At 35.3% G+C, this 25,634-nt stretch overlaps 2 protein-coding genes across 2 annotated transcripts in view; both read right to left on the bottom strand.

The window, feature by feature from the left end:
- LOC126823789 (harmonin) overlaps positions 1 to 890 on the bottom strand; it is a 31,763-nt gene extending 30,873 nt beyond the window's left edge. The window contains exon 1 of the mRNA XM_050552775.1: positions 788 to 890. Within this exon, the coding sequence (XP_050408732.1) occupies positions 788 to 823 (36 nt within the window). The 5' untranslated portion in view covers positions 824 to 890. The remainder of the gene's footprint in view (positions 1 to 787) is intronic.
- A 649-nt stretch (positions 891 to 1,539) lies between these two features.
- LOC130013102 (vacuolar protein sorting-associated protein 18 homolog) lies at positions 1,540 to 17,410 on the bottom strand. Its single transcript, XM_056101623.1, has 15 exons — positions 17,402 to 17,410; positions 17,036 to 17,171; positions 15,818 to 15,970; positions 14,703 to 14,796; positions 14,125 to 14,201; positions 13,271 to 13,426; positions 12,777 to 12,917; positions 12,426 to 12,557; positions 11,553 to 11,637; positions 9,375 to 9,502; positions 8,574 to 8,695; positions 6,793 to 6,910; positions 5,315 to 5,443; positions 4,973 to 5,031; positions 1,540 to 3,224 (listed from the first exon to the last, which is right to left on the bottom strand). The coding sequence occupies exons 2-15, from the start codon at positions 17,063 to 17,065 to the stop codon at positions 3,161 to 3,163; spliced, it is 1,488 nt and encodes a 495-aa protein (XP_055957598.1). The 5' UTR covers positions 17,066 to 17,171; positions 17,402 to 17,410; the 3' UTR covers positions 1,540 to 3,160.
- Positions 17,411 to 25,634: the final 8,224 nt, after the last annotated feature.

The raw sequence follows: 25,634 nt of genomic DNA, 5'->3' as shown, positions 1-25,634 counted from the left end.
TATAATAATTGTCATGTCTTCCAAAATCTGTTGTCAATTCGCAAAAATGAACTATAACGGAAGTACCGGTAGTGCAGACTCTGTGAGCGACTCAAATTCACCCCATCAAGTAGTCTTGATCTTGTACATGTATGGCTAATGTATGTGAACAATTTTGAGTTTCAGTGGTAGGCTACTTCTTTGAAATTACACGCCAGGCAAACATAGCCTATTTTATCACGCATGGATTTTTTTTCATTCACACTTAAGTTTAGGTTGCACTTCTGAATCTAGTATTAGTAAGCATTTTCATTGGACACACAAGATTCGTGGAAATCAGACGTACTCTGCAGACTGGATGATACGGGCGCTTAGGAATAGGGACCAGAGTGGAAATTGGACAGTTTACATAGACTTTTGAGTATATGTTATAGGCTATCTGTGCACTTTTATATAAAGCATATTTATGTTGTATATATGTTTGTTTGAAATAATTGTATCTATCTTCCATAAATATTGCATCTGTATATATGAGTGTGGTGGACAAGGACAATGACTAGAATATGCCCCCCCCCCCACACACTCCCTGTTCACGGTTGATACAATTGTTAAAGGGCTGCATAAGTAGTGCATGCCTCTCGACTCTGACTCTAGTGACACTTTTACCCACCAGTGGCACCACGGGCCCCATGCAGTCATGCACGCTTAATCCGGCCCAGATGAGCACCGGTTTTAGGGTTGTAAATGTGCTGTTATGTGTAATCAGATAATAAGATAAGGTAAATCAATTAGCTATCAATATTTTTACCTGTGAGTGAAAGAATCTGGCAAATTTTCTCTCCATTCTACTGGAACAAAATGCTTCTCGGGTGGGCTACAAATTTTGACAGCAAGCCAAGATAATGAAGAGCAAGGCAAGGGAGATTACTGCTTTGTTTACATTGGTTTCCAATAGTCTTGATTTTCCCAATTAAATAACTAACAAATCAAAGCGGAGAGAGAGAGAGAGGGAGATCTAAAATTAAAGGAAAAAACTTTACTTTTTGAATTATTTTTTTAAAAATAAACATGAATATGCAAATTGATGAAATTGATTGTATCTATAACTATTATAAAAATAAAGAGATGCAGGTCCTGTATTACCAAGGTCAAAATTACTCATGGGTCCTATTTAACCGTTATCGCTAAATTCTTGTAGATAATTTGTGTTTTGACCATAAGTGTCAACAACAATGTTCTGGAATAACACCATGCATGACAATGGTAGACGAACGGTTAGGTCACAGAGGGTAAATAGGTACTAAATAGAACTAGGGGTAGAGTTAAAAACCTCTATGACAGCAGTCCATTCAAAAAGTATTATAATTATAATACAGAATAAGGTTGGACATCAGGGTTTTTTTCACACTATCCGAACGACAAGATATACTGTTCGTGTTAGCCCTGCAGCAAGAAATTTATGGCTTATGACTAATACAGACCCTCCACAAACAGACAAGAGAAATTATACTAAAGATTTTATTTTTTACAAATATTTTTACATTTTTATATAATAAATATATTTATAACATATGAATCATGTACATCATTTTCAACAAAAACAAAAAAAATATTCTATAGTATAACAAGCAATTTCACAATGACGTGCAATAGACCAATTCATAGGGGATACTCGATTGAACGTTCAGGAATTGTATTCACTCAATGCCCAAAATAGCAAAAAGGGTGATTTCGGGCTATAATGCATGCATCAACTGCATTAGAAAATATCTCAACCAACAGCTGAAACATATTCGTTGTGTTTAATTACGTCACAGTTCTACTCACAGCATGTCAGGAAAGATAGAACTTTGATACGACTGCATTCTGTGTCATATCTGACTGAAATTCTTTCAATTTGGACGTTCAGGATTGACAATCGAGCATCCCCCATTGTTATAGATAAAGGGAGGCAAGTATAATTAGTTGCTTGTCACATGATTTAAAGTTAAACTTTAAAAATTACTAATTTGAATACCATTCATGCAACTTGATCAAATCATAGCAAATTTAACATGAAAATTATTTATTAATGACCAGTCAAGATATCTAATGCAAGGCATCTTTAAACTCGACGTAGAACTGCTACTGAACGAAATGGCAGAAAATAAGATAATTTTTATAAAATTTCAAAAAAACACATAATATTGACCCATAGAATGGATCATTTCACTTTTACAACTTACAACTGCATTACACTCAATTATGACAGACTCTTCACAATGCTTAGTGCTAGGTATCATTCCACCAATACATGAAATTTGATTGGTTATTGTTTTGATTGAAAGTGAGCAACAACTTGTAGCTTCAGATGAAGCTGACAAAAATCAGCCGATTAAGATCCCGGGCTCATAGTGTTTTATTAACTAACCAAGATCAGTCTTTGTGCAGGTATTTTCAATTGCTGATATAGTAGGGGGTCGACCCACAATAAGAGAACACGGAATGGGGTTTAATGTTTCATCTACACAGTATTTCGGTAGTCATTAAATAACAGAGAGAGAGAAATGGGGATTAACGTCCACTCGACACAAACTAGGTCATTTCGGGACTAACATATGGTTTAATTTCATTTAAATAATCCACTTGCGCATAGGGTTTTTTAGCAGTGGGAGAAAACCGGAGGACCCAAACAAAACCCATGAGGTTGGACAGGCAATCCTACTCTTTGTCACGTACAACCGAGGAATTGAAACCGCGCCAGTTGACTCAATGACAGGCTGTGTGATACAACGCACATGCGCTAACCATTCAGCCATCCAACCCCCCCATTAAATAATAGTTGAAGCAGATGACAACTATAGTACATTGTATTTACAGTCATCATTAAAATGAAGTAAGATATAACAGTCTATCATATAATAGTTTTGGGTGTTGGTTCATTATTTGTGACGTATATTTATTTTGTAGGCCCAACTTCTACACATGATTGACTTTACATTTTTTCTTTGTATTTGAATGAATACAATCATTATAGCAATCCTCCTTATATTTCATGCTGTCTCCATATTTATATTTCGAGGGCCGTCTTCCTATATTATCAAGTCAATAGTAAGAATGATATATTGCTGTTGAATATATCTGAATTCTATTTCTCCTGATAGATATAGTCTATTAAGATTCAATATAAACAAATGAATATTTATTCCCATTCTTGTTCTGCTGTTATCCATTCATCATCTTCTATAAATGATTTATCTATACATCTGTAAGACAAGATACAGGTGAAATAACACAATATAGACCATTTTGGGATTGATGTTGGGATTAACACCTTTAATTCACATGCTCACATGGCTCTTTTATCAGTGGAAGGAAAATGAAAAACTCAGGAAAGTATCAACATAAAGCATGCAAACCCACCCCTTCTAAGATATAGTTGATATAATTCACAGAGCGGGGGGGGGGGGTGGGGGGGGTGTCACAGGGGTAAGACGCTGGCTTGCTAGCCTGGGGGTCGGGTGTTTGCTCCCTGCATTGGCCGAGAAAGTTCATCCAGATTTTCCGGCGTGGTTCCCCCTTGTCTGTGATGCAGAACGGAGGGCCTGACAAGAACAGCTGTCTAGTCATTCGGATGGGACGGAACGATATTAGAGTAGGCCGTAGTGCCTCTGTTCGGCCAAAATTTCCCTCATAGCACACTGTATGACGTATGCCCGTCTTCATTAGCCCAGTTCAGAGCAGAACAGTAGGATGTTAAACCCCATTTCATTTCATTTCACAAATTCACAGCTTGCATCATTATAGGGGTTTCAGGTCAAGTTTCAACTGACAGAATATTTTTTGAATGGATATACATAAAATACTACCTAATAATTTTTATTTCATCAAAATATTCTAATTAGATCCAAAGTTATGGAATTTTAAAATCCAAAATCGACATCAATAATGTAATTAAAATATGAGTTAATGTGTGGCATGGCACCAAAATATCTGCTTTTCAGTGATATCTGAGTAACGTCGTCATAAGCGGTATTTTCCCTTCAGAATCGCTAGTACCAATTTAAAAACTGAAATCCACACGTTACAGTCAGGTAAGATTTATTAAAATCGTAATCATTTGAACAATGATATGTCAAACATTTATAATCTGGATGATACCCCCAAAAAAAGTAGGCTATATTTAGTCGGAATTTAGCAAATTTCAGTCAGCAAAACAGATAAATCCTGTTTTCTACGGTTGTAATTGTTAGATCTCGGGGTATCACGCATCATAATAATCACAAAAATGCTATCTATTGTTTAATTGGTTCTATATTAAAATCCCCCGGAAACTAAGGTGCGGATTCACCAATGAAGTGAGCCGTAGCAATGGAAAATCCCCTGCCGCGTGACGTCAGAGCGTTTTTTCCCCGCAAGCGTCTCCCGTGCATAAACGGTAATTTCACTTACATTTCGATAATTTTTGAGCCTGAATCTTTGCAGATATTGAGATTGATATTAAACTATTACAATACAATTGCTAGTAATACATTTACATAAAATAGTAATTCAGAATCATAGACTGAAGTGGGCTATATTTCAGCCGCTGGCTTTCCGATTTCATGCTAAAGTCACGTGACCTGAAACCCCTAATCAATAACAGACATGCTATAACATCCTGTACTATATGTAGATGACAAGAACAGATGATCCTTTATAAAAATGAAAACCCTCTTCTCAATATCAGGGATTGAAGAGGAAGAGAATGAGAGACAGAAAATTTTGGGGCTGGAACCTGGAGATAGAAGAGAAAACCCATGGGGTTAAGCAGATCCCAGTTTGCATCGATGGCACATCTTATGATATACAGCACACATCCAACCTCTGAGGAATTCATACACAAGGCACATAAACAGTTTATGTATACTATATAGCTATACATTTCTATTGAACTTGTGTATGTAATATGAATCTTACAGGGTTCAGATACTGTTCCTTCCTCAATAAATATTGTATAAAACAATTTAATTACCTGATCATAAAATCACCACAGAAAATACATTCTGATGCTACAAGATTATCCAGTTGTGTCTGTTCGAAATAAAAATAATAACATTATTGACAAGATTATCCAGTTGTGTCTGTGTGAAATAAAAAATAACATATTGCAAGGTTTATTGTTACACTACATGTACTTGTAATGTTTTGAGATTTTTCAAATGACAGAGCAGTGAATTCCAAATTGTAGCTTAAAATACTGAGTAGTAAAGTTTTCTATATTTTTTTTTTAAAGAGCTACATGAAAGTAAATTTATGAATTTACCACAAACAGTGCCATTTGTTATATTTCATCAAGTTATAGTATTATCCTCACCTTGACCTCCAGGTCTGATGTTTTTGACATTGAGCTTGGCTTTCTCAACCTATTATCATCACGTTCAGCTAGTTTGCGCTGTAAACCTTCAACTTGAGTCTTCTTAGAACTGGGTAAACTTGGTAAAACCTGTAAAACATTAAACACTAAATAAAAACATTATAGCTGTAAGAGGTGTTCATGCTGTGTCAAGATATATATAATTGACTGGAGAAAAAGGTGCTAAAAATTAAACAGTGAGGTAGGTGGAAGTAATCTGTGTAAAAACTGCCTTCTCAAAAATCTAAAGATGCTTGGTGGATCAGTGAGTAATCTTGAACAAATAAGTAAAGGACCCCCTAACACTATAAAGTTGATATCGTTGACAAAGCAACAAATAACTTTTATAAATGAATATATACGACACTAGCAGATCAAAGACGTCATTTTATATACATAGTGTTTATTAGTTCATTAAAATTGCAGGCAGAATCCATTAACTAGGTGTTATGTCACTAAGGTATTAAAATTGTCATTATTGAATAATACACATAGTGTTTATTATATACATAGTGTTTATTAGTTCATTAAAATTGCAGGCAGAACCCATTAACTAGGTGTTATGTCACTAAGGTATTAAAATTGTCATTATTGAATAATACACACTATTGTCCAGGCGAATCAGTGAGCAATCTTGAACAAATAAGTAAAGGATCCCCTAATGATTAAAGGGCCTAATCCAAGAAGATATATAAGTCTAGTGTTTAAATTGTTTTGCTCTGTTCTGTAACAGGGATCTTGTTTCAATGATATTTGTCAGTCTTTACTGACTAGCAATCAGCTTAACTGACAGTCAACTTACATGTATAAAACAATAATTTAAAAAAAATCTATCCTTAAAACACAATAAATATGATTAAATTATAGTTTTAAAGTGTACAACGTTTTCAACATATATATAAAAATTGTCAATTACTTTGGTAAAGATATTTTGCCAATATGAAAAATTTTAAAATGTGTCAGTCCTGAAAGCCATGGTCAAGAGTAATTCCTAGCTTTTTCATTCCATCAGGTTGCAGGTTGCAGTTTCAAAATCATTTTTTTTTAGATCATTTGAACAAGATTTTTCAAAGTGATCAAGGGCCATAACTCTGGCAGTAATTATCGTAAATCATTAGGCTTCTTTATTTCATGGCATTAAACACTGTATATAAATTTAAAGTCAATCAGATAATAACCTTTGCCTCTAAAGCATCAACAAGATTTATTAAAGTGATCAAGGGTCATATCATAACTCTGGCAGTAATTATTGGAAATCAATAGGACTTTTCGTCTCATGACCATAGACACTGTGTATAAAGTTAATGTCAATCGGATAATAACTTTCGCATCTGGAGCGACGACAATATAAAATCACATTTCAATGTGGCCATATAAAAACAAGGACAACTGAGATTCCAACCAAATGAAGTTACCCCTGATTTCTAATTCTGTCTTACCTCTGCTATTAAACAATCCATGTGGAATTTGTGTTGGCATGGAAACAGATAAAATGCTCGCACCATTAGAGGATAATTACATGCTGAACATTTATCTTCTGCTTTAACAAAACCATATCTAACAATATCAAATAAAACATTTTACAAATTATATTTATAAATATGTGTGTGTGTTATGGATATAAGGAAATGAAAAGAAATGGGGTTTAACGTCCTACTGTTCTGCTCCTATGCTGGGCTAATGAAGACGGGCATACGCCATACAGTGTGCTATGAGGGAAATTTTGCCCGGGCAGTGGCACTATCGCCTACTCTTATATCGAATTCCAACTGCCAAGGGATCTTTTACGTGCATTCCAATGTATACACGGGACCTCGTTTTTCGAATCATCCGAATGACTAGACAGCTGTCCTTGTCCAGTCCTGCATCACTGACAAGGGGGAACAACGCAGGAAAATCTGGATGAACTTTCTCGGCCAATGCAGGGATTGAAACCTGACCTCCAGGCTAGCGAGCCAGCATCTTACCCACTTAGCCACGTGATCCCCATGGATATAAGGCCTGATAACGATATAAGGCCTGATAACGACAAGAGGATACTTGTTGAAACCTCTTGCTTTCAGAATAAAACCAGTGATTGTTTTCCCATAGAAATTGTGTTCTGTTCACATAAAAAAAAAAAAAAATTGTTACCAATGAGAGAGAGAGAGAAATGGGGTTTAATGTCCACTCAACACAAACAAGGCCATTTCGGGACTAACATATGGTTTAATTTTATTTCAATAATTCGCTTGCGTGTAGGGGTCTTTAGCAGTGGGAGGAAATCGGAGGACCCGGGGAAAACCCACGAGGCTGGACAGGCGACCCTACTCCTTGTCACGTACAACCAGGGATTCGAAACCACGCCAGTCGACTCAATGACAGACTTTATGATACAGCGCACGCACGTGTTACCAATGAACTGCCACCCCTGCTTTGCATGTTGGGTTTGGGTTTTGATGACTTTTTAGTCTACAATCCAAGTAAAGGAGCTGAATTTAAATTTTCTACCAAGCTTTGGTGTATATTCCTGATTTTGAGGAGGAAGGGTAACAGAGAGAGAGAGAGACAAATGGGGTTTAACGTCCACTCAACACAAACTAGGTCATTTCGGGATTAACATATGGTTTTTTAATTTTATTTACACAATTCGCTTGCGCGTAGGGGTCTTTAGCAGTGGGAGGAAACCAGAGGACCCGGAGAAAACCCACGAGGTTGGACAAACGACCCTACTCCACGTACAACCGGGGATTCGAAACCACGCCAGTCGACTCAATGACAGACTTTATGATACAGCGCGTGCACGCTAACCATTCAGCCATCAAACCCCCCGAAGGATAACAGAGTTAAGAGGTTTGGTACTTTGAAATGTATGGTGGACATAGTTACTAGTATGCTACTTTCAATTTCTGTATCTCAACATTTCCATGACGAAAATCATATCATATAAGTTTTTGAGCAAGACATTGCTCCATCTGTGGTAGGTGTTCAACTCAATGAAAATTGATGAAAAATTTAAAACCAGGCAAAGAGACGAAAAATTAATGGGAAAAACTCTGACTAATTGCATTCTACCTCGATCTCATCTGATATCGTGCATATAAATTCACACATCAAGTTTTCCATTAGGATGAAAAATGTAAACAGCATTACATTGAGAAGCATGTGGAGGACCGACAGGGGTGATAACAATTAATACGGTGTTTATAAACAAAACTGAATCTTTTGTCATTTCGCTTACTTATTTCTAAAACTCTGTATTTCTTTTCGGATTTCCTCGGCACTTTGTGTAGCTTCTTCCATTTCATCTTTTAGGGAATCTATATGTTGGTTATATTCTTGTAGTGATGTAATAATTGCTTCCTAAAAACATAAATCACAGTCTTAAAATTAAAACAAATAATGTTAAAGCCACTGATCATTATTTGAAGGTAAATGTAAGTGTTTGACGTCCTACTGTTCTGCTCCAACTGGGCTATTGAAGACGAGAGCATACACCATTGAGTGTGCTATGAGGGAAATTTTGCCCGGACAGCGGCGCTACGGCCTACTCTTATATCGATTTCCAACTGCCAAGGGATCTTTTACGTGCATGGCAATGTGTACACGGGACCTCGGTTTTTCGTCTGATTTGAATGACAGCTGTCCTTGTTAGACCCTTCATCCTGCACCACTGACAAGGGTAAACCACACCGGAAAAATCCTTCAGTCTCAGCCAAGTTAACAGCTCGAACCACAAAACGTATCTAAACCTACTTAATATCGCAGCTATATGATGGCATCAAGAGTTGATTATGGTCTTAGTAAGTTAATTAATGTCTAATTAATAATTTATAAAGAAAGATTTAGCTCTTGCATAATGCATGTTTAAGCCATGCATAATTAGATATTGTTGGGGACAGCAACTTTAAGGCCATTTTTATGTAATAAGACCTTAAGTGTTTTGCTACATCCAAACAAATGGGAAGAAACAAATTTCGTAGGTTCTTCTTGGCCACCACAAATGTAAGGCCCAAAGTCAAAATAATAAAAATTGTTTTACCTTAAAATGATCAATAGTAACAAAATCTGGGAAAAATGGTAAAATATCTTCTATTTTTAAAAGTTCACAATCATGTAAAAACTCCATTGCTCGTTTAACATCTTTTTCTTCTTCTACAACATGTCTCGCTGAAATATAAAACGAAACTACATAAAGTTTAATTCTTATTCAATACAATAATTTGAGACTGGGTAATTTACTTCCTATGGCCAATGCAATGAGAATTTTAATATTAGAAATGTAGAGAGTCAAATGGGGTTTAACGTCTACTTGACACAAACTAGGTCATTTCGGGACTAACATACGGTTTAATTTGATTTCAATAATTCACTTGCACTTAGGGGTCTTTATCAGTGGGAGGAAACTGGAGGACCCAAAGAAAACCCATGGGGTTGGACAAGCGATCGCATTTCTTGTCAAGTATAAGTGGGCAATCGAAATCACGCCACTTGACTCAATGACAGACCTGATGTTTTCTGGCACACGTGTTAAACCACTAGACCACCCTACCCCGCCCTATTAGAAATGAAGGAACAAAATAATGTGGTTTAATATTCCATTAACCCTTTCAATGCTAGACGTAAATCCACTGCCTGTGCTAGACCCTTTTTTGAGGAAAAAAGGGAGGTTGGAACTGAATGCCAAGCAGTACTTATGGAAGCTTTTATGAAAAATCTTTTTGTCTGTTGGGATGGGCATGAGGTTGGGCTAAGAGGAAAAAATAGAATTTTGGAAATTTGCATAATAATGTAGTCATGTGACGTCATGGCGGCCATTTTGGATTTCTCATTTCTCACTAAAGCTAACACGAAAACAAATTTTTCTCCATGAAATACTTAAAAGATATTGTTTTTTTCACTGGATTTTGATAAAGATATATAAAATGAACAAAAATATCAATAGCAGCCATGAGCAATGCCGCCACGAACACGCGCATCACATCTCCCGCTGCCATGACCACGTGCGGATTGCAATACCTTATTGCAATACCTTGTTTTTACTTTCACTTTCATCCCCAAGTCCCATATCATTATCAATATAGTCAGTCAATAGATCTACACGTTCGGGACTCAGGAATTGCCTACGTCTTTTACGATCCAGCAGGCCAGCATTATTATCAACATCAGAATTATTGTCAGAATCTACTGCAGACACAGGGCTATCGTGTTCACATTGGGCTTGTTCATCATGCACGGGAGACATAGCTAGCCATGGGCGGAACGTCGCGCAACAAATCACACACTTCATAATACCAATCACTGTCCTGACTACTATCATTATCAAGTAACTGGAAACGAATTATGTGTATCACCCGCCTCGAAATTGTCCACGTGTTGGTCAGCAAGACGTCATTCACGACTTCGTCGAGAGTGCATCGTCTACTTTGTCACTATGCACTCCGCCATTTTACGGTTTGCCGCTTTGAAACACATGGAAATATGTTCTAGTGTATAGAAAATACAATAGATGGCACTTGGAGTTACGGTACTAATTTTAGCGAGGGCTTTACTGAGTACACGGTAATACCGGGTACGCGCATTTTACCGACATTTTATAATACCCGGTACTACCGGGTATACGCAGTGAAAGGGTTAACACAATAGTTTGGTTAATTTGAGATCAGATGAATTATTTCCTATATATGGAGCAATACAAGGAGAATTTGAATATTAGAAAGGTAAGAAATAATGGAGTTTAACATCAGTACAATGTTTTGGCATTTTGAGACTAACACTGTGATTTTTATTTTCTTTATAGTTGTGTGCATGGTGAGGCAATATGATTTTACTATGGTAGTTATGTTTCCATCTATTCATCTTCAAAGTCTATTACGCAGGACGGAGGGACTGACAAGGAAAGCTGTCTAGTCGTTCTGATGGGATGGAAAACCGAGGTCCTGTGTACGCATTAGCGTGCACGTAAAAAATCCCTTGACATAATTCGATATAAGAGTAGGCCAGGCGAAATTTCCCTCATAGCACACTGTATGGCATATGCCCGTCTTCATTAGCCCAGTTCAGACCAGAACAGTAGGACGTTACACCCCATTTCATTTCATTTCATTTCATTTCAATGTTTGTTTTACATTCATCACCAATATGTATGTACATTTAACATTAGGCATTATCCAACAGCTAGGAACCAGTCTTATTGAGAGATGTATGTTTTTTTTATTACCTATTCTTAGCCAGAGTTTTTTTCTGATATCGACATCATCCTCATCAGGTTTAGACGCCATCTGTTTAGCTAACTCAACATCCACCTGGATAACAAAAACAAACATTTAATTAATACTATACAGAATTATATGGTGGCATTTAAAAGTTCTTGGGCTGGATATTTATGAGCTTATGATCAACTTTTGGAGAGGAATTTATGACCATATAATCAAATTTTGCAGAGATATCCCTTAAAACTGATCTGAAATGAATGTCACATCATCACTATGGAACAATAAACATTAACAACCAGGTGTGTAAGCTGTTTTACTTTTATCTCATCCATGTGCACATTGGCATGCACGTGAAAAAGAGAGAGAAGGAGAAATAGGGTTTAACATCCACTCAACACAAACTAGGTCATATTGGGAATAACATATGGTTTAATTTTATTTCAATAATTCGCTTGTGCGTAGGGGTCTTTAGCAGTGGGAGGAAACCAGAGGGCCCGGAGAAAACCCACGAGGTTGGACAGGCGACCCTACTCCTTGTCACGTACAACAGGGGATTTGAAACCACGCCAGTTGACTCAATGACAGTCCTTATGATACAGCGTGCACGTGCTAACCATTCGGCCATCCAACCCCCCCCCCCCCCCCGGCTTGCAAGTGAAAGAACCAATGTACATTGTGTAATTCTTTGCAGGTTTTAATGGGATATCCTTAAGAAACAGATCATTCAAGATTTACCCCTCCCCCCCCCCATTGTCTAAATGTATCTGTTTCTTAGATTAATAAGTAAATAAAATTTAAAAAAAAATAATGCAAAAGAGTTCTTCCCTAACACTCCACACGTGCCCATAGAGATAAGTAACTACAGTAGTTATACTTACAGAGAGAGCCATATCAACAGCTTCTTCATATAAACCCATTATACAGTAAACATGTACACAAGCTTTAGTATGTTTATATTCTGTACATAATCTTAGAGCATATTTTACATCATAACATATGTTATCACTGTTCTGAAACATAGAATAAAAATACAGATTAACAATACAGTAGAGTTTCCATATACAAATATGGATGAACAGAGACGACAACATAATACGTCCACATGAAAATGTGGCATAAAAAAAAAAATGAAAATAGTATCAGAAATAAAAGGAATATACAAAAAAATAAAATACAATTTTAAATACAGCTATCTAAAATTACATAATGTACATTATATATGTTCTTACCTCCCCTTGCATTTCTAAATATATCATTAGATTTGCTGGTTGTATCTTAGCATATAAAGATACTAGATAATTGTGTATAGCAGTGTCTTTGTTATCCAGTTGCTGAACACAGAATTCTAAATAACGTATTGCCTCATTACCCTGTAACAGACATAACAAACATCAATTAATTTTCTCTCAAAACTCTTACATTTTATTAGAGTTCCATTAAATAAATTAATTTTGCACAAAAAGGGAGAAGCATTGTGAGAGATAGATATTTAAAGTTCACTCGATATTAACCAGATCATTTCATGACTAACATCTATTATATCTTTATAAAGTCTTCAGCAGTAACCAAAGATTAGGTTAGTAACTCAATACCTAAAAAGTTTCTGAACCCTGTAGAAATATTAAGAAAGAACATACAATATACATGCAATCTCATTCTAAAATTCTAACCAAATTTTACACAACCCTCTTAATTAACCATTATACTTCTAATTACAATGTACCTGCTGTTTATATTTTTCTTGGTCATACTGTACTAGAGCTGGTATCAACTTTTTAGGGTCAAGTTGTCTCCCCTGTTTAATCCAGGCGTCAACTGTTTCCTTTGGTGTATATTGCATCAATATTGGTGAAAACTTATAATATAGTTCTACATCATTCTATAGAAAATAGAGATTAACAAATTACAATGATTAGACTACTTTCGTTTTGATCAAAAATAAAATTTTGTGATTTTTTTTGAGAGATGACAATTTGCCTTCATAGAAAATTTTATGACTGTAGTGTTGATATATAATGATAGAAACATTCACATGGTCATGTTTTAAACCAATAATAGTACATCATTATGGTTTGCTCCTATGAAATGAAATTAACTAACCCAAATGAAGAATAGTTTTGAAAAATAACTGGGAATAGAAATCAATTCTTGATAAAAAGATAGATATCAGCCTTGATAGTGAAGCCCTTGTGTACTCAGAGGTGGACAGAATTTTTGGGTAGAAGGGTTGGGGGATACGAAAAAATCAGGGGTTATTGGTGGCACATATCTGGACACAAATATAACATTCAATTTTCATAAGCTACATCAGCAAAACCATCAAAAAACTAAAATTTACACGTTTAATAGAAACAGACTAATAAATGTATATTTTATACTTAGGGGGAGTCTGGGTCCCTAGGGCACCCACCTGGATCCACAACTGTGTGTACAATATATTAGTGTTATATAAAAAAATAATTTCTAAGCAAACAAAGATTGATCAGGATGACCTGACTATTATGATGGCACACAAACATTGCCAAACTGGCTTTTTACAACTTCACAACTGTGTCAAAACAGAAATCTATCACATACCTGTTTATTTTGTAGAACTTCTAAAGCTCGTTTGTAATTCTCGTGTTGGAGATGATGGGAGATAACTCTCTCGTAGTCTAAAATACAACCAAAAATAACATGTCAGCTGGGCAGAAATTATAATGAAATGGGATTTAACATCCTACTTTTCTGCTCCGTCTGGGCTAATGAAGATGGCATATGCCATGCGGTGTGCTATGGGGTAAATTTTACTGGGACAGCAATTGAAATCCATCTGGGAAAGGTTCTTTTATGTGCATGTCAAAGTGTACATGGGGCCTTGCTTTTTATCGTCCCATCTGTCAATTTTCCTGTCAGTCAGTCAAGACTGGTAAATATTAATGAAACAAGAGCCCTGGTTCTAACCTGTCTTGAGAGATTACATCTCTGTAACAAACTGCTACAAACATTTTATCTACAGTAAATTTTAACTGGCCTTAGATATATTCTACACGTACTAATTATATGGGTTGACAGGGATACATATCTTAATAAAAAAACACAAAGATTTAATACCCAGTTAGGAGGAGGATAGAAAAAATACAACCATGTGTTCATAGATTCCGTTTGATACATACCTTTCATTAAAACAGCAAAGAATACCATATCTTCTACATCCCCATGGCTAGCTATTAAATCATACACCACACCACGATTATTACTTAAACAATCCTAGAAATAAATACAAACACACTTTAAAAACACACACAGTGATTGGGATATGAGAGTATGAGATCCAATGATCCATATTAATTCATTTTATCATTTAAATTTTATGTGTCTTGTAAGATTTAGATAAAGAGATGACCGTTCTTGCTATAATAGATTAAAAATGGATATTGAAAGATTAATATAATGAAAATTTCAGGCAAGTTACTTTATTCTGAGCGATGTTCTGAATGTTTTAAGTTTTGACAAGAAATAGCATAAATAGTGTAGATTCTCATGTGCCATTGCTATGATAATAAAAATTCGAAAAAGTCTTGATTATACATTTTAACGTTTAACGAAGAAATGCCAGACATTGTCTAATCCACTTAATATCCCAGTCATAGGCAGATTTTGCTATTACATAAGGCATCTATTTCAACAATCAGACTTGATGAATTGGGGGTTGGGTGGACAAATGGTCTAATGTGTGCCATTTAGATCATAAGGTCTGCCATTAAGTCAAGTGTCATGGTTTTGATTCCCAGCTTAAACAAGGTGTAGGGTTACCTACCCAACCCTTTGGGTTTTCTCAAAGTCCTCTGGTTTCCCACCATTGCTAAAGAAATTATTGAAATAAAATTGACCCATGTTAATCCCAAAATGACTTTCTCAATAATTTTGTCAAGTGGATATAAAACCTTGTTTCTCCATCTCTTTCTTGAAGAGTCAATGGGGATGCTCGATTCACAGTCCAGAACGTTCCGAATTGACAGAATTGCAATCGAGTAATGCGGAATTCAGTTCTGTCACAGTTCTGTCAGTCCCGACAATGGAGGTGGTGTGAGTAGAATCGTGACGTAATTAAACACAACGAATATGTTTCAACTGCATGGTTGGTTGAGATATTTACTTATTCAGTCGACGCATGCGTTGTAGCCCGAAATCCACCTTTTCACTCGATTGTCACTATTTTTGGGATTGAGAGAATTCAATTCCGGAACGTTCAATCGAGTATCCCCCTTATGTACAGTGCACTACTTACCTTGACCTTTGGTTGTCCTAAAAATGTCCTAAAATATTCTTGTATAGCTACATATTCTTGTGATTCATCTTGATTTTGTTCTTTAAGTTCCCCAAGTTGATTTAAATATAATTCTATCAACCATGTTACTAGCATCGTAATCTGAGTTTTATCCTATAAAGAGAGAAAATATATAAATTCACACTTAAATATATAATACTATGATGAAAAAGAGAAATAATTCTATTAACTATTACCAGCATCATAATCTGGGTTTTATCCTATAAACAGAAGAAAATATATAAATTCACACTTGTCACTTTTGAAATCCTTTTTTTGAGGAGTGGGTGTTGGAAATTTGAATTCTGCTGCTAGTGGCAGATATAAGGAAACCTCCAACTACAAAAATATAAAGTTAACTTCCTGATGTAATAAATTAATTCTGCAATGTTTACTCTTGACATGAGGAGACAGGGATTGAGGAGAGTGAATAATAATTCCAATTATTGTGTTTTCTGAATCCTATTTACAGATGAGTTGTCAAATATATATCTGGTCTAAAAATGCATTTATATATTATTTATATGGGGTAGTCAGAAATGGTTTGTAATATTAACAAGATGCTTTATTTTTATTCCCTGCATTGGCCGAGAAATTTCATCCAGATTTTCCGGCGTGGTTCCCCCTTGTCAGTGATGCAGAACAGTGGGTCTGACAAGGACAGCTGTCTAGTCATTCGGAGGGGACGGAAAACCGAGGTCCCGTGTACTCATTGGCAGGCACGTAAAAGATCCATTGACAGTTGGAATTCGATATAAGAGTAGGCCGTAGTGCCGCTGTCCGACAAAATTACCCTCATAGCACACTGTATGGTGTATGCCCGTCTTCATTAGCCCAGTTCGGAGCAGAACAGTAGGACGTTAAACCCCATATCATTTCATTTTTATTTTTATTGGAGACAAGTGAGGCAAGGGAAAAAACAAAGCCTGAAGGTAACTGTCAGACATGATGGAGAACTATGAAGTCCTTATTCAATTATTTTTCCATCAAGTTTTCATTTTTCTGAAGTAAAAGTATTTGTTGGTATGGCAATTATACACTCAGTGCATGTTGATAAATGTAGCACTAATCAATCAGCAAATAGTAGTACTCAATTGAATACCTAAACCAAATCTTATTAAAAAAAAAACTTCCTGCCTTTACAGACTTGTTACAAAAATTCATTTTATTGGACCTTACCTGAGGCCTTAAAGATGATAATTTCTTCATTACAAATGTTTTTAAAGCTTCTTTCTGAGGCAGGCGTATAAACTTCAATGCTATTTCTTCAAAGGAATTCTGAGTGATTGCATATAAGGCAGCACTTTCTTCATATCTGGAAATATAAATAAAATAGTATAACCAGGGAGAAATCACCACCATTTATGAATTTTGATAGGGTTCTTCCTGATCATCTAATAAACAATCCCTTCAAATTTGAGCAATTTGTAGAGTGTTCACAAAAAATGGTGGACAGACAATGGATGCAGTTGACGACGATATACGTCCACTGTAAAAATGTTTGTGAATATTATCTATATCATCTGATGTTAAATTATTTATTACTTATTTTTGTTGAAGCGAAACTGAGCTTGCAGTTGACGACGATATATGTCCACCGTAAAAAGACATTTGTAAATTATCTATTTCATCCTATGTTAAATCATTTACTTACTTATTTTTGTTGAAGAGAAACTGAGCTTGCAGTTGACAATGATATATGTCCAACGTAAAAAGACTTTTGTTAAATTATTAACTTACTTATTTTTGTTGAATAGAAACTGAGCTTGTTTGGTTAAAACTTTATCTAACTGGGATGGATTGTCCTGAAATCATACATCAATATATTCATGTTCTAATTTATATCTTGTAAAATACACACTCCTATACTTAATGCCACTGAACAGAAATTTCAACAGAGTCGGTTAGCACCTTTGTTTATGAAACAATAATGTCTCCAACTAATTAAGAACTACCAGAATTCAGTACTTTCTGTAAGCGAGGGTCTGAATAATCATGTTTAATATACAGATATATTTATTGTTCCCTGTCATTTTGTTTGGGCAGGGATGAAAGGAGGGAGAAAATATTACGCAGAAATTTAGGAGGGCATTACAATCATGAAGTGCCCCGTATGTCTATTAGTAGAACTGCACTACACACAAAACAATACCGATAAGACAAACCTGCAGATAAATGAAATGAAATGAAATGGGACTTAACTTCCTACTGTTCTGCTCCGCGACTGGGCTAATGGAGATGGGCAGATGCCATGCAGTGTACTATGAGGGAAATTTTGCCTGGACAGCGGCACTACGATGAATTCCAAATGCCAAGGGATCTTTTACATGCATGTCAATGTGTACTCGGTACCTCGTTTTTTTTTTGTGTAAGACAAACGACTAGACAACTGTCCTTGTCAGGCCCTCCTGCACTACTGACAAGGGGAAACCATGCCGGAAAATCCTGATGAATTTTCTCAGCCAACACCGGGAGCGAACCTGTGACCTCCACACTAACGAACCAGTGTCTTACTCACTGAGCCAAGACAAAGACAAACTACACAGACATTGCAAGAAATAAACAACTAATATCAGCAGTAGCAGTCGGTGGTTTAACGTCTGCTTCCATATCTATGGTTGTTGTTTGATTAATTAATAGAGGACAATGCGACCTTGACATTTCATATGAGTGGAGGTCTTTGAAAATTAATTTACCCTACAATAATCTTTTGCTGTTTCAAAATCTTCCATATCTAAATACATCTGCCAAACATCTCTACATCATGAAATTAAATGTAAATACATAATCACTGGATTAGATATGTAGACACATAATGTTATATGTATTTATCATAATATTAATCAACAGAAAACCCTATGTATAATATAAAAGTTTTGTGCTATATAGCGTAGTCATATGTATAACATAAAAGTTTATCGCTATATAGTGTAGTCAATATCATAAAGTATTACTCTTGTTTTTATTGTTTGTTATTACATTTAGATATAATGAACCTATATCCATACCTGTCTTCATGAACTATTCTATATTTAAATACTGAATTAGTTGTATATGTCCAAACAGTTCCACGTATTGGATCTTTACATATACCCAGTAATTTACCAAATCTCTAAAATATACAATATCATGGCATTAAATCACACATCTCAAACAGACCAAATGGTTCATAACTATTTTAAACATCCAAAATGTAAACTACTTTACTTAAAAGATTTCAATATTTTTCTCATTTTCAGGAATTCAGATGTAAAAGAATGGTATTATGAAATTAGGGAATCAATTTGAGCGATCAGTTTCTAGAGTCTAGACTATCAAATTTGCTAAAAATCGGATAATCGCTATTGATAAAATTGGATATAGACAATATATTTTTTTTCTAGTATTTTAAAGGGTATAATGCCAAAGAGTTATTATGATGAGTTTTTTATGTTTATTAATTTGACAATATTGATAACAATATTAACGGTCTTTATTTAAATATGGAAATTCATTTCAATCTGAGTTTGATTCGTTTTTTATTACTTATAGGAAATATCAAATGATATTTATTTAATACAAATATTCAATAACAGATAAATGAAAACATATTGATTTGAAAGATTTACAATACTGGTTTCCAGAAATAATAAAATACACCAAACAGTCCCCAAATTGAACAACTGAATTGATTTAAATATTCAAACAGCATTAAAGTAGCTAAGTCTCTAACTCAATATCATCAAAAATCTTCGACATTGAAACACGAATTTATTTGTCGGTTTAAATCAACATTGATATTGTGATCTTACCGGGAAAATATGGCCTTCTAATATCCAATATTTAAGACAAAATAAACATTTTACAATTGGTACACGAATCGTGTACCATAACATAATACGTTTCAGCGCTATTTTTAAAAAGGGACTCGAAAAACGAGGCTAGGCATATTCCACAAGTCATGTCAAATGGTGACGCTATATTCTTAGCTGGAGAGCATGCCCAATAAATAATATCGGCATAGACTGGAATAACCAGACGCTAGAGATTGAAATATGTCGCCGAACCTAACTGATTAGAAATTACAGTAAAAAAGAAACCTTGAATGTAAATCAATTTATATACATTCATATTACATTATTGTATGTGTTGCGACCCATTTGTGTCAATTTCTAGGTCCCAAATATTAGCGACTTAGCTCCTTTAACATAATGACTTGGAATATTCAAACAGCATTAACATAATGACTTGGAATATTAAAATAGTAAAATTAGAATCAATGTGACCACTACAGGTATTTACATCCTTTAACATATAGAAATTATACACACCTCATTAGGATAAACATCATCATAAATTGTTTGTTCATTTAACGTACAGACTGCTTTCAATCTACAAAATACAATATATAGAATCAGAAGGAACAGTACCCTATTCTAGGTGCCCTATATGTTCATTACATGATCAACCCACCCCCATAGAATCTATAAAATTACTGGTATGTTTTTTAAAAAAAATTAAGCCACTCTCAATTATATCATTACGAGCCTGAAAGATCAGCGATTTATACACAAAACGTTGTGCTGCAGCGGGAGCTAATTAAAGTTGTTCATTAAACATGCATTATGTAAATAAGATTTAGATAATGAGCTGACAGTTCTCGCTATAATAGTTAAAAAATAGATAATGAAAAGGGAATATGTTGAAAACTTCAGTCAAATTACTTCATTCTGAGCAGAGTTATTGCTGTTAGAAGAACAGTGTAGTCACGGTTGTCATTGCTAATGCTATTACGATAAGAAACAAAGTCTCCATTATCCAGCAATGTAGAGCATCCGATGGCATTGATAGTTAATTATGGTCTTGGTAAGTTAATAAATGTCTAATTAATAATTTATATAACATTTAAGGCATAAAGAAAGAAATGCAATAGTCAGATTTAACTTTTGAATAATAAGCTAAATTCTAGATTTGAAATGCGATATATCATTTCAATTACAGGTCTCCATCACAACAATATAACTTCTTTTTCAAGATTACTTTGGAAAATTTAGATCCAGGGCTCTATCAGTGATAGGTGGTGCTAGAAATGTAATATAGGCACTGTGTTCATACTGTACCTGTCACTGAACAGTATTAAAACATGGAATTCTGTCATCACCATGGAGACTGGTTTATCACTTTTATCTTTAGGATATCTTTATTATGTTAAAGACTTTTATTTACAGTATTTTACTACTCAGAAAAAATAAATCAATTTTTATCGTTCGCATATACTACTTGTATATATGAAATAGTTTTTATTTCTGTAGCCCAAAGTTTAAATAATATATTTGAGAAAAGGATACGGAATCAGTTTAGCGTTAGATAGAACAGAATTAGCTCCAGCACCTCCTGTTGTGTCTATGGTACCATGATAAACTCCTGGACCTACAAAATATAAAACATTATAACCTTTCACAAAAATCTAGGTCTGTGGTAAACAGAAAATAAAATCTTTTATTAATTAATTTTATTTGCACACAATTTTTAAAGAATTTTTAAATTTAGTGGTGTTAAACATCAGTTTTAAGCAATTGATTGTCATTTACATTTGTCGAATAATGTATATTGAATATATATATACTCATATTGAGTATTTAACATTTAAACATGCATTATGCAAGAGCTAAATCTGCCTATTGCAGGTCTTTCTTTAGGCCTGAAATGTTTTCTAAAGTATTAATTAGACATTAATTAACTGATCCAGGCCTTAATCAACTCTCGATGGCATCAGATTTCTCCGATATTAAATAGATTAGAATGGTTCAGCGATACTTTGATTTAATCAAATATGGAGGACCGAGACTTAGCTTCGATCAACCAGTACGGTGGTTGAAATTACTGCACACGTCTGTCAAACCTTCAAAGGCTAATATCTTCGCTTGCAATAGAGTAATTTGAATGAAATTTTCAAATTATTTATTTTACATCATCTACTTTCGAACTATTATAGCAAGAATGGCTAGTTCTTTATCTAAATCTTACATAATGTATCTTTAATTAAAGATACATTATGGGAGATTCGATAACGAGTTGGCAGTTCTCACTATAATAGTTAAAAACTAGATAATGTAAAGGCAATTTGCTGAAAATTTAAATCAAATTGATCCACTATGAACGGATAACTAAGCGATTGAAATTTCTGCCTAGCCTCGATCATCATTTCTAAAGTCAGTACAATAAACAGCATAGTCTCGATTATCCATTTAATCGTTAAATCGTGACGGAAAGTTATGCAGTAAATCGGTTCACAATCCACTAAAGATTGCAGGCTAGCGATGCCATATAGAGTTGATTATGGTCTGGATATGTTCATTAATATCTAATTAATAATTTAGATAACATTTCAGGCCTAAAGAAAGACCTGCAATAGACAGATTTAGCTCTTGCATAATGTATGATTAAGAAAACTAAACCCAAATATCAATGGTAGATAACCAATCCAGTAGACGTGGTACAAGGGTTAATCAGCGAACTGGATGTATGAGATGTGTTGTTGACGTTTGGGAAAGTAGGACGAGGGGAAATGTGTAGGGAGTGAAGTGCTGTAAAGGGATAGTTAGATGTATTATGAATGGTTAGAGTGGCTGTGGTGTTACGGTGAAATACTATGCCGCCACCGTAACACCACAGCTTTATGATTTGTTAGACAGGAGTGATGTAATGGGTGTCAACAACTGGGTATGCTGGTACCGTCGCAACGTAGCCGTGAAATATATATTGTGGGGGGGAAGGGCGGAAACGGAAAAATATACAATGTTGACAGTATGTGCCAGGCATGAGGCTGCGCAGACCGAGCGGCAGCTCGATAGGGAGTGTGTGGGAGGGTCACCCTCATAAAAAATTTTTTTTTTAAATTTCAGTTTTCTGTAAGCAGTGAAAACACTATTTTGGCATTGTTTGCGGGGTTAAACCTAAAAATCACATTAATACACCTATTGCACGATATTGTGAAACTAGCTGCCGAAGACAGCTCGGGCGGCGATTGTTCGACTCGGGGCTGCTCTGTCAGTATCTAACAAACGCATTTAGTTGGCGTACAACTTTTAAAAACCGAATGTCAGTATGGTATTTCTCACATAATTGGTTATCGCAAAAACAGAGTAAACTGAAAGCGAGTAATCTCGACTCAAACCTATAGTCTATAGCCTACTTACTACACTCGTCACTATAAGGCTTCCTATATTATTGTTTGTGGACGGTTTACTACTCAGTGATAAGCCTGCGGCGCAAAAAGAGGTCTCGCCTTTTATTATTAGTATAATGACTTCCTCATGTGCGGCAGGTTAGTTTGCTTCTAAAAACACTGTTTTCCGTTCCAAAAAATACAAAAGTAATTTTCTACCAGATGACCATGGTTCTTTTCACCGAGACTAGATAATTTCTCTCGGTGTAAGGATATAGCTATGGATAAGTTCATACAAGGTCAATAAATCCGCGGTCACTTCGGGTCACACTGTTGAGAAAATAAACCGATGGGTTTGTTTAGTAGCAAATCGAGCGTGAATCAACTGAGTTTGTACTGAAAAATTTTTGAGTGATATGTATGAACTGTCTTCACACATTCGGTTTATAATTAGCGATACACAGTTACAGTGGCAAGTGTTGTACTTCACAGACTGTTTACCTCCGAACTACCTCCGCACGAAATCCCCGATTTGGGTACTTGTTAAAAGAAAAAGAAATAGTACCTGTGCGCATGCCAGTAAAAAAAAACTAAGAGTTCGCGCATAAAAATGCCCGAACGTACCAGGCGCCAGGTCATCTAGGATTCAATTGGATTAAAAAGAGGCATATCAAAACATTCTACTTATAGGTGGCACTTGTTTGTTTATATCATCTGCAGAGACTGACAAATGACAACATTTTTAATTCTTTGTAAATACTGAATGCACTTGAACCATTTTCTGGGCTGATATTCCTTACAGAGATTCAACTTTTATAATATTGAAGTTTCAAAACAAGGGATTCAAAATCTCTGAAACAATGATCAGTGTCTTTAATATCTTTGTTGATATGCAGGTTGTCCATCCAGATCTGGAAGCATACCACCACTCTTGTAAACCTTAAAACTTGTCAAAATGATGAAAAAATTTGCACAAATTAAGGAAGTATATAAGAAATGAAATGAAAAGGGGTTTAACGTCCTACTGTTCTGCTCCTACTGGGCTAATGAAGATGGAGGAAGTATATATCCAATATTACTATACGTACCAGTCATCCAGGAGAAACTGTGAGCTGGTTGACGGAATTTAGGAAAATAAAGATGTAATTCACTATGGCCAAAATCACCAGGTAGTTCAATAAACTGAATATGTTCTGTAAAAAAAAAGATTTAATATTACTTACTTACTGGTATGATAAAATCTTATTATAATATAAATATATGTGATCCAGTTTTTGTAATGATGCAAGCGTTTGTTGAGCTTTATTACCCAACAAGTAGAATTTCCACCACATTATCTTAATTAGTTCATTAGTGGGGGGTAGACACCGTACACGGTGGCTCGGCAAGTGTGGTGCTGGCTTAATAACCAGGAGGCTCCGGATTGGATCTTGGTGTTGGTTGAGATGGTTCCTCATGTATACCAGTTTGGTTTCCCCTTGGTTCAGTGTATACCAATGGCAGGATGTTAAAGTTGGAAATCGGATAAGAGTAGGCCATAGCCATGACAGTTCAGAGAAGATGTTAAGTCCCATCTGATTTCATTTCGAAAGTAATGATAACCAAGATTTTAAAGAGATATTTATTGGAATGGGGAAAGCTACACTTTCTAGAACATCTGATCGTACTTATAATATATAACTTACCAGAACCATTTTCATATTGTTGAAATAAGGAATGAAACATTGGAGGTTCAGCTGATGTAGAAACATTACCAATAAACTGATACAATCTCCTGTAAAATTCACAACAACAAAATTAGCCTTAGTGTATCACAAATAAGCCCTAGTGTATCACAAATTAGCCCTAATGTATCACAAATTAGCCCTAGTGTATCACAAATTAGCCCTAGTGTATCACAAATTAGCCCTAGTGTATCACAAATTAGCCCTAGTGTATCACAAATTCTCATAAGAGAGAAAGAGACATAGAGAGAAAGAGAGAGAGAAAATGGGGTTTAACGTCCACTCGACACAAACTAACATTATTTCAGTAATTTTGCTTGCGCGTAGGGGTCTTTAGTAGTGGGAGGAAACCGGAGGACCTGGAGTAAACTCACAAGGTACAACCAGGGAATCAAAACCATGCCAGTTGACTCAATGACAGACCTTATGATAAATCGCGCACATGCTAACCATTCAGCCATTCTACCCCCCACAAATTCTCATAAGAGTCAGAATAAAATTACTTGTCTTGCAAAAAGGAAAGGAAATATTTGGGGATTAATATTTAGAGAATACAATATTTTGGTTGTTCAGGGGGACAACCTGATTAAAAAACATTTTCATTTTTTAGCAGCCAGATGGGATGGACAGAAGTGATGATGTAAACCCGATGCGCTAAAAAAAAAAAAATCAACAACCCCAAAATTATAAATAAGATACCATATCAGACTGATGAACCAGTGCACTGCCTGTATTATTGAAATGAGAGAGAGAGAAATGGGGTTTAAAGTCCACTCAACACAAACTAAGTCATTTCGGGACTAACACATGGTTTAATTTTATTTCAATAATTTGCTTGCACATAGGGGGTCATTAGCAGTGGGAGAAAACCGGGAGGACCCGGAGAAAACCCACGAGGTTGGACAGG

Source organism: Patella vulgata, chromosome 6 (assembly GCF_932274485.2).
Source record: "Patella vulgata chromosome 6, xgPatVulg1.2, whole genome shotgun sequence".
Classification (NCBI taxonomy): domain Eukaryota; kingdom Metazoa; phylum Mollusca; class Gastropoda; family Patellidae; genus Patella; species Patella vulgata.
This window is presented reverse-complemented; position numbering and strand designations above follow the sequence as displayed.

What these genes read in the sequence shown, in the direction of transcription:
- LOC130013102 (XM_056101623.1), bottom strand. Translation starts at nt 17,065, where the DNA reads ATGAAGAAATTATCATCTTTAAGGCCTCAG. An exon ending in CTTTGCTGTTTTAATGAAAG is followed by an intron (nt 14,202 to 14,702) that starts GTATGTATCAAA and finishes GTTGTATTTTAG; the next exon opens with ACTACGAGAGAGTTATCTCC. An exon ending in AAGTTCTACAAAATAAACAG is followed by an intron (nt 13,427 to 14,124) that starts GTATGTGATAGA and finishes TATTTTCTATAG; the next exon opens with AATGATGTAGAACTATATTA.